Source organism: Leucopleurus acutus (assembly GCF_964270905.1).
Source record: "Leucopleurus acutus genome assembly, chromosome: 5".
NCBI classification, from domain to species: domain Eukaryota; kingdom Metazoa; phylum Chordata; class Mammalia; order Artiodactyla; family Delphinidae; genus Leucopleurus; species Leucopleurus acutus.
In genome coordinates, this window is record NC_139147.1 from 96,272,928 (window position 1) to 96,288,959 (window position 16,032).

The window sequence follows — 16,032 nt, forward strand, 5'->3', positions numbered from 1 at the left end:
GGGAAACTTTCCCATGGAGGGAAAGTGCCACAATTCCCCTCCCTTCCCCACCCCGTGTTCCCAATTCTATCTTTTTCTATTGGTTATAACTAAGTGACCTTGGAGCTGAGAGAGGAGGGAGGGAACAGAGAGGCATGTTTATGAGGCTCCCATTGTCATCTGTAACAGTTTGAAAGTGTCTTTTATTTCTCTCCCCACACCAACTCAGCAATGTTTGCAAGATATTTAAAAGTTAAAGAGAGGGGGAAATTTTTTTCCCATATATATGTGTGTGTGTGTGTGTGTGTGTGTGTGTGTGTGTGTGTGTGTGTGTATATATATATATATATATATATATATATATATATATGACAAAGGAATGCCCAGAAAAGAGCTAATAGTGGGCAAAACCATGGAAAAAATGTGTGGCATCTGAGCTAAAGATTTCTCTTAAGGCAACAAAAGGAGAGGAGGTGTTAAAGACTACAAAATGCCAGACAGGATGCTTTTCTAGACCGTTGGCTTTGGAGCCTGGCAGAGGAGTGGGCTTCCCACCCCCTCACTGTGGCAAGCAAACCTAGGGCCATGGGCCCAGCATCTATAGCACCTCCATGGGCAGGCTGGTAGCTCTCTTATACATGGGCGCTCTTGGCATGAGTGGGGGAGCTGGAGCCCGAAGAGTAGTAGAAACGGTTTTCACCAAACGACTGGGCATCTCCGGCGCAGCAGATGATGACACAGCCACCCACAAGGCACAGCACAGCACCGATCCAGCCCGCGTACAGGGAGTAGCCAAAGCTCACGATGGTGGTCTCACGGTGGGCGCACACAGGAAACCAGATGGTGGCGACCATGGCACAGAGAGCTGGGGAGACATGGAGAGGGCTGTGACTGGGCATCCCCATCACACACCAGCAGCGGGCAGGCTCCCCTTCACTCCACATACACACCCCCCTGGCTTCCAACCCACTCCAAAAACTCAATACACTCAGCTCTGCTCCCGCAGGGGCAATCAGAACTTAAAGGTTTGAATCTATGGAATAAGCTGATCAAAAGCTTGTACCAAACTGCTAGGTCCTAATTTTTTCAACAGGTGGTGGAGACAAAAGAACTCTGATGTAAAAACCTAGAAATAAATCATTTAAGTCCAAAAAATATGTATTTGTATTTATTTATATATCTTGACTTTATATACCTATAATTATAATTCTACTCTTACACTTACCTAATTGCATTATAATTATCTCTTTACATGTCTACTTCCCATTCCAAGTTCTGAGTTCCTTGAAGGCAGGGCCCATGTCTTATGTTTGTAAAGTCAGAGTTTAGCTCAGTACAAAGCACAGAGTATGTGCTCAGTGTATACCAGTTGAATGACTGGATGACCTGAGCTATTCAAAAATGAGGAACAAGACAGTGCCCACTCCAATTTCCACTCTATTCTTTCAGTTTGGTCAATTCATAGTACAAAGACCAGAAGAAGCTATGAAAATTCTCTCGCTGTGGTGAATACTGCCAGACCTCAGTGGAGTATCGGCTAAGAGTCTGAGTTTGTATTGTGCTGTTTCACAGTCACAAAATCTCCATACACACATGAACACTTCTCAGAGTAAAAGAAGCTACCCATTCAAGGGTTGTGACCCATCACAACAAATGTCATCACCATAAGAAATAGCCTCTACATCATTTAGTGCTTCCCCTCCTCCCAAGCAAAGTAACAAAACAGGGCAGGCAGGAGCCTATAAAGGCTTGAAAAAACATTTTAAACCTCTACACTAGCACTGTCAAATAGGGTAGCTACAAGCTACATGGGCTATTGAACATTTCTTATGAGGGTAGTGAGACTGAAAACCAAATTTTGAATTTTAATTAGTTTAAATTTAAATGAACACATGTAGCTAGTGGCTAATGTACTACCCAACGCTCTAGACAAAGTAACTCCATTCTTCTTTTGGTATCATCTGATCTCTCACAACTACAGCAGCACAGAAATTTTAGTTAAAGATGTAGGTTGAGATGGCACATGAAAGTTGACAGACCAAAAAGTAATAATAATAATAATGTTTCTAATTGTTAGTCATAAAGCCTTTGATACGTTCACGGCAGGGCATTGCACTGTTTGCTACAAGGGGTACCCTTGTCACTTTCAACTCAGCAAGCTTTTTTCTGCTTATACAGAGTAATTTTCTAACTTACTTCTATGCCCACAGAGAAAACAATGTAATTTTTCTTTAACATAGCACTCAAATCTAACAGCCCTGTACATTAGTTCTAAACTGAAGAAAAGATTTAAGTCTTACGCATTTTGAAAGACCTTTTAGACTATCTCATTGCACTTGTGTAGATTGTAACATAGGGTTTTGTTGACAACACTGTAAGCCCATCCCCACAAGGTGTGTATAGATATATATAAATAGATGTGATTCCTGTCCTAAAAAAGTATAGATCCCAAGTGGAAGTCAGAAGTAAGAAAGTGAACCTGGGGGCTTTGAATTGCTCCAACTGGCTTTCTAACAGCCTAAATTCATTCCGTTAACTGTGAACTATTCATATATTTAAGCAGTTTATATATTGATAGATTATCTAAGAAGCTAAAATCTGTCCATATGTTAATAGCTTCACTTAAAGAGTAAAGCACCATCATGCCAGCTTCTGTAATAGTTTTATATGCGATACCATAAGAAGATGTATTTTCCTTCTGTGAATAGAGTATTCTCAAGAACACCAGTTGATCTGGTTGATGGAACCTTCCCTTTCCAAGGCAGGGCTTTGAATACTTAAGATACAATTTTTTTCTTTCTCTTCCTCTGGCCACAGATTCCAAATCTGGCACTCTTGGAGAACTGCTTGGCTATTGTCATAGTTATACTCTCAGTGAGGCACAGAGAAAAGCCTTTTCTCTATCATGAAAGGGGCACAAGCTTTTTCTAGAGTGTTTGAGCCAGAAAGAATTGCTCTAGATTCTTCATATCAAGACACAATCCAGCTACACACCCCTAGATGCCAAAAAGGGGCATTCGTTCTGATATGGGCAAAAACAGCAACCTAGCAAGGGCTTCCAAACACCCAAGCTTGATCAGAGGGAAAGGTGGGGAGGGAAAAGCCGAATTCCATAGGGAAAAAAAAAAAAGATTTGATTCCCAGTTGATTTGGTTCAATCCAATCGATCTTTCCTATAAACTATTCACTGGATTCAAAACAGGTTATGGTTCAAATTAAGTTTTATGTTTTTCAATTACTTTGTATTTATATATACCACACACACACACACACACACACACACACACACACACACAAACAAAAGCATTCTCCACATTTCATTTAAACCTCACTTAACTTGCAGGTTGGTTTAGATTTTATAGAATAAGATTTAAAGTTTGCCTCTAATTTCACTGAATTCTTTCCCTTTTCCTAAGCAAAGGTTATCTTCACGTAGGGAAAGAATCAGCCTCGCCATTCAAAAGTAATTATCACTCTTGATTTTGAATGTTTTAGAGATTTTGTTAGATTTCATTCCTATATAATTCACCAGAAAAAGGAAAAATCATTAAAATGTCTGAACATTTAAATAATGAACTTATAGGACTGGGTGAGTGAATGGGTGGATGGATGGACAGACAGATGGAGAGATGAGAGGTAGATTCATTTCCAGTCTATTCTCCACCTCATCCACACCAAAACTGACTTCCAAAATTATAAAACTTGAATGTGACTTTAACACACTCAAAGCTACAAGCTCATGATTTACCTCATTAAAGATGTCCTTCTTTTACAGTCCATGCAAAACAAAGCAAATGAGCACCAGCAGGCTCTTTATTTCCTAGTAGATAATTGAACCCTGGGTGGAATTCCTGTGGCTCTCAAAGATGGACCACATCAAAAACCACTAGAAGATGACAGACTGCCACACAACATAAAGGGAATGAGAGGTTCACTGTGACCTTCAGCTGAACTCACAACGAAGAATGTTTAAAAACTAAAAAAAGAAGTTCACTCAATTTCAGCATGGTTTGAAGGGAAAGGAGATTTACTGATTTACTAGTTTTAATCAGTAAAGTTAAAAATGCAAGTCATATCATACTCAGCTGAAAGATGTGACACATTAATAGAACTGGCAGTAATTTTTGGCTTTCTTAAAGACATAGGAGGCCTGCTAGAATTATTGCTATTTGCAGACACACACACACATACAAAGAGTTTGTAATGATTCTCTCCATATTTGGGGAAAATAAAGAAAATGTTTTTCTTAAAAAGTCACAGTTACCCATAAGGTAAAGAACATTGAAGGAAGGTAAAGGGAACTTTCATTTCTTTTTATGTCATCAGAATTTATTTTTAAATTAAGTCTTAAAAATAGGACGGGGGAATTTTTTTTTTTTTGCGGTACGCGGGCCTCTCACTGTTGTGGCCTCTCCCGTTGCGGAGCACAGGCTCCGGACGCGCAGGCTCAGCGGCCATGGTTCACGGGTCCAGCCGCTCCGCGGCATGTGGGATCCTCCCGGACCAGGCACGAGCCCGCGTCCCCTGCATCGGCAGGCGGACTCTCAACCACTGCGCCACCAGGGAAGCCCAGGACGGGGAATTTTAACACTTAGATTTTTCAATTTGTTCCTCCTCTTCTAACTTCAGAAGATGCAATAATTAACTGCACAAGAGGAAAAAAATTCTGCCACTTGTGGGGGACTAGAAAGTGAAAATTAGGGATATCTTCATCTGAAAAAACAAAAGAAGGAGAAGGGGAGAAGAAAGCTTCACAGTGTAGATATAGATTCATCTGGACTTGGTCCTCTCACAAGCAGAATTCCTTGCTCCTCATAGAATAAAATTGTTTGCCCTTTTGGATAAATTTCAAATAATTTAATACAATCAGTTCTTTAGTTGATAGGAAATACCCTTATTAAAAGTTAGCAATGATCTTGATGTAGCCAAACACAGAAAATACTTGGGGAGGCAGTTTAAGAGCAAACATGAAATGTTAAGTGTAGCTTTTCATCTATTTAGGGATTAGATGACACAGGGTAATACATGGAGTTAAATAAATGTGATGAAGTTAAATAAAATTGGTACAGGTGTGTTTGGCTTTGGAGGTAACAATTTAGAGACAGAGAGAGAAGGACAGACAGACAAAGAAGCCCAGAAAGACAGAAGAGCAGCAGACCCTGACATTTCTTCCTTCCTCCAATGAGCACCTCTGTTTTCAGGCTTCGCCACTTTCAGTACTAAGCATTGAAACAACTTTTAAAGGCATCGTTTCCAGCACAAAGCAATATTTTCATTAAAATAACTTAAATTACTCTGACTTACATTGGAAAAAATCTCCCTTGATCTGATATCTGAGATTTGCTTCAAAAAAATCTGGGGACTGGGAGAAAAGTAGACGTACAGAGACGAAGCAGATTGAAGGTGAGTTGATCATTATTGGGAGTGAGTTTGGGTTCATTACACTAGCCTCTACTTTTGCGTATGCTTCAAATTTTCCACAACACCTTTTTTTAAAATCCCCTTCCATTTAACATTTTACAGTGCACCGAACGCCATCTTCCGCAATTGATGCTATTATCTCATATGATCTAACTAGCAATTCACTTTAGCTTTTCACAAAGAAGCCGGTTAACTCAAGACAGCAAGTAATCAAATTTCTAACCAGCTGTTGGTTGGAGTCATACGTATTTGTTGTTTCCTTATAATTTGAAACCACAAAATGTTTCGTCTTTCCTTTTTCCATTTGTCACTGTCTAAAGTTTGACTTAAGAAAACAGCCGCCAGAGGACACAGGCCTCTATGCAATGACTTTTATGAAGATCTAATGTTTACAACAATCATCAAGTCAATGGAATATCTGAGTACATTATTTTCCTGGCCTGCTTTCAGCCCTTTTTCCCCTTTATTTCTATTCCACACATCGTTATCTCTTTTTTCCTACAAACTTTTTTAAAAGCCAGCTTCGTGGTTATTTGTTAAGTTTTTAAAAAACACTGAAGTTAGAGACAGGAAAGACGCCATAAAGCAGTTAATTCCTCCAATTTTACTAATAAGGTCATTTTAAGCCACAGCCATACTAAGATGCTACATCCTTTCTTCTAGCCACATGAAATTTGATTTAGATTAGGAACTTTGTGTAAAGTTAATGAGTTTGAAAGAAGACTTTTCTATTATCTCAGTACTCCGGGATTAAGGGCATCACTGTTTATTTCACACCCAAGGATTCCCAATCCCCCTAGGACATCCGATTCTCTGTGTGTGACAAGCTCAATTTTTCCCACATTTGCATATACCCTTTATTTTACGGTACTTTCATTATTAGCCTATAAGTTCCAAGTTGCAAACTTTTTTCCAATACAAATGTTGGATTCCTGAGGCCATACTTTTGAAACCTTTTTTCCAATACAAATATTGGACTCCTGAGGCCACACTTTTGAAAAGGAGGAGAGAAGACGAAGGATTCCACTTAGGAAGGAAAATACATTTCCTTTCCTTCCATTCCCTACCCCATCTCCCCAAGAAACACCCAAATCAAGTACTTTGTAACTTATAGTGAGATGAGAAGTAGACTGAATCAGAACTAGCTTGAGCATTTTCAGTTGGGTAGCTTATCATGACTTTTCATAATGGAATAAGTCCAAAACTCAAACTATTGATCCCTACACTCTGGTTTTTACAAAGTAAGCAAAGAAAATATTTCCATTAGACCAGGATGTGACCTGGTGTTTCCAGGAACAGCTCGTCATCTCTCCTTACCAGTTTCACGTGTGGAGATGACCCTGCAGAAATTAGATGTGATGGAAGGAATACCCAGTTACCTTCTAGGTTAGCTCTCCATTTCCTCTAAACAACAACATCTATAAGGTAGCAACCAGTTGTTGAGCACCTACTAGGCGCCAGACACCATGCACGTTAAATAACTTGCATACATCATTTCACTATTCTTACCAACCTCAGAAGTAGGCAGTATTGTCCCCATTTTATATAAAGCCTCACAGACATTAAGTAACTGGCCCCATTCACACAGCTAGAAAGCGGTAGGTCCAAGATTTAGTGCAGTTGGTCTGACTCCACACGATAAGATGAAGCATCTCAGGGCATAGACACCTCCTGCCTCAGCGGGGGCTCTTGAAAAGCCATAGGTTAGAATTAGATTTGCCTCTGCTCCATCCTGGATCTGAGGCGCCCACTGCGCCTTGAACTACTCATCTAGCTTAAGAAGTTGGCAGTTTCGGGCTCCCATTCCTTCCCCCACAGCAGGAACCAAATCCTCACAACACTGAACTCAGACTCCTGAGAAGATAAGCTGTTGTACCACAGACACAATTTTTTTTAAGCTTTCTGAAAAACAAAGGTTTTCAGAGTTAGGAAGAACTGATTTTCATTAAAAGTGCTTACAGTTTTCATCCCAAGATTAGCTTTGACACTGTTTCCGGTTCCCAGGCTCCCACACCCCAGTGTGCCTGGCCCCCGTTGGAAGGGGACCACACCTCAACTGGAGCACCTCTGGTGACCCCTAGGACAGAAGCCCATCCTGAGCCACACAAAGGGAGGCTTCACTCTCTCTTGTTCCTCCCACCCACTGCCCAGCAGGGGAAACAAGGCAGGGGAAACAAGGCACACGGGCTCCCTGCCGAGAAGACCTAGGGGAGGCCAGCAGGTGCCACACTTGAGACAATGAGCTTTACATTTCCAGATCTAGCAAGCAAGGGAGCCTGTTCCAGTCTAAACAACATCCAACCCAAAGGCAAGCCGCGACCCACTGAGAAACAAATCCGGACAAGGAGCCATCAAAGAGGACGCAAGTACCACTGGAGATGCAAGGTTACAAGAGGGCAAGGGGCAGCCTCCCTGGGGGAAGGGGTGTCAGATCACTCAATGCCCCCTCCATCGTCTCCCTCTGGGCAGCAAACAAAGACTGAGGAGCTCACACCCATACCTGCCCACCCCTCTCACTCTCCTCTCCATGATTCTGTCTGCATCCACCAACCCACTTGAAAAAGATGAAGAAAAACAGTATTTAATTCGTCTAGGAAGTTTCAAACGACGGGCTGTTATTTTTTAATAATCATTATATTCAACTGGACAATTAAGTTGTTTTCAGGGGTTTTTTAAATACCAATTTGTCTCTGTGACTTTGCTTTTCTATCTTTATTTTCTACAGGGTTTGGTTTTGGGGTTTTCTCATGTATTCTCTTACTTGTGGATATTCTGTGACTCTCATATGGAAGGCTAGGATTTCTAAAGATGAACACTCAACACAACGGACCCAGCCTTTGGTTTTGGGATCCTCAGAGCTAACGAGAAAGCCTTCTGGGGCTTCTGTAAGAATGTGAGGAAAGTTACAAACAACCGCAAATATCTAGGATGAGAAGGGTTTCACCTGGATTCTGCAAACCAGTTTAATTGTAGAGCTTTTGTCAACCTACTGGAAAGGGAGTTCAGATGCAAAGATCTGGCCATCGAAAAGCACTACAAGGAAGGACCCTGTGAGTTGACTGAAGCACATGATGCTGATTTTGTGTTCCGTGTGGCACTCCCACACAAATTCTTTGTGGCGGGAACCAAAATGGCCACGCCCAAATTCTTCTCTGGAAATTACAGAGGTTTTCTGGTCTTTTCACTCCTATTAACACACACACACACACACACACACATGCACACACACACATGCACACACATGCACATGCACATGCACACGCAAGCCCCTCCTCTGAATTCTCCGTGGTTTCACAAGCCTCTAAAAACCTCCAACCCTCTGCAATCAAGGGAAACCTCACCCCTATGCCTCATGGCTCCTCACCTCACCGGTGTCACTGTGGGTGACCATCACTAAGTGGCACTGATCCACACAGAACCCTGGCTCCTTACCTTTCCCCCTCAAACACATGGTCTGATACCAGTTTGGGGATGGGAATTTCCTGTCCCAGGAGAACATGATTTATATCTAACTCATATCCAAAGCAATGTCTCCTCACAATGTCTCGGGACACTTGGCAACAAGAGCTGCTGTTCCTAAAATGCATGTCAGAGAGTAGAGCTAGAAGGACCCTCCCTAGGCTGTTAAATCAAGACCCCCGTGTGCAGGTGTAATCAGGAACACTGAACAAGCACATGTCGTGTCCTCGGCCTGAGCTGTCCCTCTCTCCAATCCATGACCTGATCACCTTCTATCCAGCTCTCAAAATTCATCGCCAGGGTCCTCTGCTCTGGAAAACTCCTCCAATCTGATCAGGTGCCTTCCTATGTGTGTGCACAACCTGTGTACCTTTTTTAGATGAGCAAGTATACCAAGTACATCAAGATGTCCAAGTACACTCAAAGCACAGACTACCTTCTTTTCTCCAGTATCCCCAGTGCCTACCATACTGCCCAGCACTCAGCGGGTGCTCAGTGAATGCTTACTGAATAAAAGATGGAATCATCACCTGGTGATCTACCACCCTCAGCATCTTACTTTTATCTTGCCCTCCTCTTTCTCTGGTCTTTCTTTATATGTTAACTGAAGTTCTCAATTCTGGTTGCACTCAAGAGTCACCTGGGAAGCTTTCAAAAAATATCTTTGCCTGGTCTAATGCCCAGAAATTCTGACTCAATGGACCTGCAGTGGGACCTGGACACAGGTGTTTCCAAAAAGGGATTTTTATCATGAGGCCTGAGTGGAGAGCTGCCCTGTAACTCTTCTGCCTTCTGTTCTCTCTCTTAGGCACACCCTCAAAATCCTTTTTGTTTGTTTTCTTTAACTCTTTTTTTCCTTGGCAGCACCGAACGGCCTGTGGGATCTCAGTTCCCGGACCAGGGATCGAACCTGCACCCCCTGCAGTGGACGTGCAGAGCCCTGACCACTGGACAGCCAGGGAAGTCCCTTAACTTACTTTTATGTTCAGTGATTCCCACAGACATTACTTATCCCTCTGCATCAACCGCCCAAGAAACATAAAGGGATACACATTGTGGGGGGCTTTTCCCCCAGTGGATTCACATGCCTTCCTTGCACACGTCTTTTGAACTCGATGAAGCAGCAGCAAGACCCGAGACTCTTCAGGTTCGCTGGGAGTTGGGGTGCTCTACAGAAAGCTGTCTTACCCACAAGAATGAGCATGACGCCAGCCAGCTGGGCCCGCCTGTACTTGGCCACGCCAGGCTCATGGCCCGTTCGGATGCAGGGGAGAACGGTCAGCAGCAGGAGAATGGCCGGCAGACCCAGGACTGAGGCAGCGATCATCAGGGCTCGGCAAGCCTGCACGTAGCCTGGGAACAAGAGTGCAGACAGGGTGGTTTAGGCCATGGGTCCCCGTGGATCCTCAATCCTGCCTCACGGGAATCCAGCACCATCTACCTCTTCCTCCCTCTTGTCCCACTCCAGGACTTATAATATGTTAAATGTTGTCCAAGATCACTTTGCATATTCAATTTTTAACGTGATTCAGTGACAAAAAAAAAGGAAGGTTGGGGGCTGGAAAGACTGAATGGGGAGCCCTGGTTTAGACCACTCATCCAAGCTTCCGAGATGAAGAGGCCAAGAGTACAATTACACTGTTACATCACCTTGTGAAAAATTCAGATTAAAATTCAAATCTTTGAAGAATTCTTCTGTGATGGTCTGTGTTGATCCCAGCCTGCTGTTGATATGTTCTACCTGTGTGACCTTGGGCAAGTGTCTTGACACTTTCCTCACCTACAGAGTAAAAATAATAATAGTACCTACATCTCTTCAATGGAATTCAACTAAGATTAAATTCGTTAATTCATGAAGTGCTCAGAACAGTGCCTAGCGTATGCTAAGTACTGCAAAAAGGGTCAGCTATTATTACTGGTATTCCTAATTTTACTCTGTGTCAAGGCAGTACTTTTATCTCCAGGTGTACTAGGTGATTTTGTCCCTTAATCATGTGCTTTTAATTCACATTGTATATAAACAGTATGTGGCCCTAACTAGACTAAGCTAAGACTCAGGCTTCCTCTCTTGATATCTCCCCAGATACTGCTTGCTCATGAATCCTGTCCCCTATAGATGGTCAGGCTCCATCTCCTGCCTCCCCGACTGTGCCCTGGGCATGCTTCCACAATGGTCCATTTTCCATAAAGGCATTTCTCCAGCCCCATGGATTCCTAGAAGACAGACACCTGCCTTGGTCTTCATGGAGTTAACACAGTGCCCACAACAGATGATGTAAACATACAATTATGAATGAAGGAATTAACGAGTTGAATAATAAGAGTGGAGCAAAGCTACCTGAACTTTATACTGTCAAATAAAATGCCAGGTAACTACTTTATTAAGAAACAGATTATAATATGTGCAATATTTATGTAAAATAAATCTGACAAGATGCTGGGAGAATATGACACACTTAAATGTATCGTTTCTCACTAAAACACTCTCCCTCCTTCAAAAAAGGGGGTGGGGGAGTTGTAACTCTCCCTCTTGACTCAGAGGAAAGTAGAGCTAATGACCTGGGGGAAGCAGAGTTAATGGCAAACCCAAAAACAAGCCCCAGCTTCTGCCTCATGTGGCAGGACCCTCACACCAAATGTGGCCAGCCTACCCGTGCACCAAGACCCGACTGCAAGATTGCCTCTTAGCAAGTTGTGTTTTGCCAAAATTCAGACTCCACAAGGGCACGCTCCCAACAATCGCCCAACTCAGTTTCTTCTGAATTAAGGGTAATAAATCAATCAAGTGTCTGTTGACTTGAAGACCCCCAGATAGGAGCCACAGGAGGTCTGAGGCAAGACCTCTGACCTCAGCCCTAAGCCCCTGCGACTGGTCAGAGAACCAGGGCTGACATAAAGGAGAGTCAGTTGGCCACCCGGATTCTGAAATTCACGGCACGGTCTGTGAACATGCTAGGTGTCCAGGCCACATTTGAGAATCTAAAGATGGAGACTGAGATCTGTCCCTGTCCCCACCTACAGTGTGAGGGAGGGGACCACAGGAAGGATTAGGCCCTCCCTAAAGTGTACGCCATCTGTAGGATGGTCTATGTTCTCTCAAAACAAACCACTTGTCACTGAATGCACGGCAAATTTAATTTCAGGAGGAAGGAAGCAGAGAGTAATTTTATGCTTCAAGTCAGATTCTTAAAAATACCATGCCCGGCTTTTAATAAAAAATATAGCTACCATTTACAGAGCCTCTGCTGCATCTAAGGAGGCTTACATTTCTCATCTCATTTAATCCCCAAAACAACTCTGAAAGAGAGGGGGTTGGTTTCATTTTAACTTTTAAAAGAAGACAACTGGGGTTCATAGAGGTTAGGAACTTGTCCCACATCACTCAGATTGTGAGCACTGCATCCCAGAGTCTGATCCAGGTCGACCAACGGCAGCTTTAACTGAAGGTGGGTCCACATCTGGGTTCCCCAGACCTCCGTCATTCTGAAAGTCCAAAATGGAGGGCAGGACTGGCACGCCCTGTGCGTACCTGCTGTGTGTCAGGGGCAGTGCCAGGTGTAGGGGAAGATGCAAAGAGGGTAGGATGCTATCTATATCTCTGAGCAATTTAAAATGTGCTAGGAGAACTTGACTCACAAACAAGGAACAGAAAAGTCAAAACGTGCACTGACGGGGATAGGGGTCAAATACCAGGGTGGCAAGGAGGAAGGGCGGATAGATTCCGACTACAAGGACCTGGAAATAGGAAGCACTTGAGGTGAGGCTAAAAGAGGGACAGTCTTCGGGAGAGAAAAGCTCATCCAGGAGAAGGCCAAAGCCAAAGTCTCCCAGACTGGCGGCCTCGGGGGCCAGTTACTCCGGGGCCAGTTACTCCGGCCGACCGCCCAGTTACTCCACTTGTTAAGGAAACCGGGATAGGCCTTTAAAGGCGCACCATCCTCAAAGGCTAGCGAGACAGTCGTGCTTAGGCCTGGGCCGGGATAAGCCAAGATTCCGAGCAGAAAACCTGAAGGGGCTCCGAAGACCTTGTCAATCATCCAACTGGCTCGAGGTTTAAATCTGAATTGAAACTTGCCCAGAATTTTTCAACGGGGCAGCAAGTTAAGATTCGGCACCGGCTGGCGTCGGGGAAGGTGGAAACTAGGCAACTCTTCCCTCCCCTCCCCACTCTGAGGCACAGCCGTAGGGGAGGGGGCGACCCGCGGAGTTGCTCCTTTTCCCAAGGTGAGTGGGCCCTCCCAGGGGCGCCCGTTCTTCCCTCTCTGACCCCAGGGTGCGGAGACTGGGAGGGGAATCTCGGCAGGCCCGAGGACCGACGCCCTTCACTGCGGGGGCAAGGGGTAGGGGAAATGGGACAGGCCCCGGGGCCTGTAGGAACCGACTGGGCGCAGGTAGGAGGGCCCTAATTTGGCCAGGTCACCTCGGCCGTCCCACAAGGACTGGGAAACTCAGCCTGCGCCCGTTCGGATAGCTGGAATGCTTTTGTTTCTCTCTTTCCTCCTCCAGCCTCTGCGGGTGGATTCTAACAGGGAAAGCAGGGCGCCTGAAGGAGGACGCCAGGGGATGAAGTACTTCTGATCCACCCACAGTGGGAGTACGCGGCAGGTGAGGCTACGGTAATTAATATGTAGGGAGTTCCAACTATGTGTCTATGTCTCAGTTCATTACCTTCTCAGGGTGACTCGGCCAGTGGCCACCACTGTCATCCCAAATTCCAGATAAGAAAACTGAGGCTGAGAGAGGTTAAGTTCAGGGCTACCTAATTCCTCCTCAACAAAGTAGGACTGAAGGTGTCAAAAGATGCCCCAAAGTCTTCAAGCCCCCAGATGATTCTGTGAACGCTGCCTAATGCTCCCCTCCCCCGTCTGCCCGGAAGGAAAGGGTTTATTTAGGACAGCCACTTGCAAGGCAGGGTCCTTACCCGGCAGGATGAGGATGTCCACCAGGGGCTTGCAGTGGTACAGCCCCGTGGCCAGGACGCAGTCGGCCCACAGCCCCTTGGAGCCCAGCTCGTCCAGCTTGCGGCAGGTGGGGATAGTGTAGCCGCAGGTCACCACCCAGTCATTGGTGGACGTGGTGACGATGATGCCGATCCAACCCACGAAGCTCGTGACGAAACCCACTATCTGCAGGAATGTGGCCACCATCGTGGCCGCCCTGGAGTCCCTGCGCCTCTCCCCTCACTAGCTGTGCCCGCGCCCGGGCTGGACGGCGCCTGACCCGGCCCTCCTTCTCCCGCGCTGGCGAGCCGTTGGCCTGCGACGGCGAGATGCGGGATGCTGGAGGAGGCGGGAAGCCACGAGACGCAGCGAGCCCAGCTGCACGACGGGCGCGCGGCGAGGACAGCAGCGCGGCTGGGCAGCGCGCCCCCGCCCCCCTCTTTAAACCCCGCACACCCGGCCGGCGAGCTCCAATCCGCGACGGCCCCGGGTCCAGCAGACCAATCGCCGGGCGGGGTCAGGAGTGGGATGTGGAGGGAAGCAGAGTTAGGGAGGGGGTGATCCCGCCGCCCCGCCGGCGAGCGTCGCACGGTTAGTGTTGGAAATAATAAAATTTCGAAAGAAAATAATTCGATCCAGGTCCAAGTAAGGGACAGTGACAAGAGGGCCTGCGTCAGGCGCGAGTTCTATTTTGCTGCGAATTCTTTCTCTTCTTGCTGCCCCTCTCTCATCCTATCTCTGGGTCTCTCGCTCCATCCCTCCTCAGCTTCTCTCTGTTCCTTCCCAGCTGAGAGCAAGGACCGTGGTACTCCCAAGAGCGCCCAGTACAGTTCTTCCTTGGCCCAGGATTGTTTTTTGTTTTTGTGTTTTAATACATCTTTATTGGAGTATAACTGCTTCACAGTACTGTGTTAGTTTCTGTTGTACAACAAAGTGAATCAGCCACACGCATACATAAATCCCCATATCCCCTCCCCCTTTAGCCTCCCTCCGCCCTCCCTATCCCACCCCTCTAGGTTTCCCAAAGCACGGAGCTGATCTCCCTGTGCTATGCGGCTGCTTCCCTCTAGCTATATATATATATATATATATATATATGTGTGTGTGTGTGTGTGTGTGTTGATGCTACTCTCACTTCACCTCAGCTTCTCCCTCCCCCACAAGTCCATTCTCTATGTCTGTGTCTTTATTCCTGCCCTGCCACTAGGTTCATCAGTACCTTTTTTTTTTTTTTTAAATTCCATATATATGTGTTAGCATACGGTATTTGTCTTTTTCTTTCTGACTTACTTCACTCTGTATGACAGACTCTAGGTCCATCTACCTCACTACAAATAACTCAATTTCGTTTCTTTTTATGGCTAATAGTCCATTGTCAGCCCAGGATGGTAACTGATGAGCTGAGAATTGCCCTAAGAAACAGACTTGAAGCATTCAGCATACCATAGTTACTGGTAGAAAGAAAATGATCCTTTGCCAGTGGTCAAAAATCATCAGAGGTGGCCATGGCCAGAGTAATGATAACAACAACAGTAGCAACTCACATTTATGCAGCTGTCATGTACCATGTGCATGCGTTTATATTTTATAAATTATCTCATTTAATTCTCTTAGCAGCCCTTTATGGTAGGAATGATTGTTTACACATAATACTCACGAAGAAACAGCATGAGAGAGGCTAAGTTGCCCAAGTTCACCCAACAAGGAAGGGGTAGCCTGCATCCCACCTCACTAACCATTCCTGGGAACCTGTCCTGATTGTCACTTTCTGAAAATTCCTAAAGGGCTCGTGTCTCTCTCTTTTTTTTTTTTTTTTTTTTGCGGTACGCAGGCGTCTCACTGTTGTGGCCTCTCCCATTGCGGAGCACAGGTTCCAGACACGCAGGCTCAGCGGCCATGGCTCACGGGCCCAGCCGCTCCGTGGCATGTGGGATCTTCCCGGACCAGGGCACGAACCCGTGTCCCCTGAATCGGCAGGCGGACTCTCAACCACTGCGCCACCACGGAAGCCCTCGTGTCTCATTTTTGACATTAAAAGCTAGGCTGACAGCTCCTTCTCACTGTAGATAAGTTAGTATCTGCACTCCACTGAGAACACTGGCTAGCCTAGAGTGAGTGCTCTGCAAGTGTAAGCTGTCATCATCATCATCACCATCACCGTCATCAACATCATCAAGCCACCTTCTCTCCATGCATTCAAGTAAGACCTATTATATGTACTTTTCTATCATGT

General features: G+C 45.3%; 1 protein-coding gene across 1 annotated transcript; it reads right to left on the bottom strand.

The window, feature by feature from the left end:
• Positions 1 to 611: 611 nt before the first annotated feature.
• On the bottom strand, positions 612 to 14,006 carry CLDN11 (claudin 11; the record flags this gene model as incomplete). Its single annotated transcript, XM_082839447.1, has 3 exons — positions 612 to 844; positions 10,048 to 10,212; positions 13,781 to 14,006. 3 exons carry the CDS (start codon positions 14,004 to 14,006, stop codon positions 612 to 614), a joined length of 624 nt encoding a protein of 207 aa, XP_082695573.1.
• Positions 14,007 to 16,032: the final 2,026 nt, after the last annotated feature.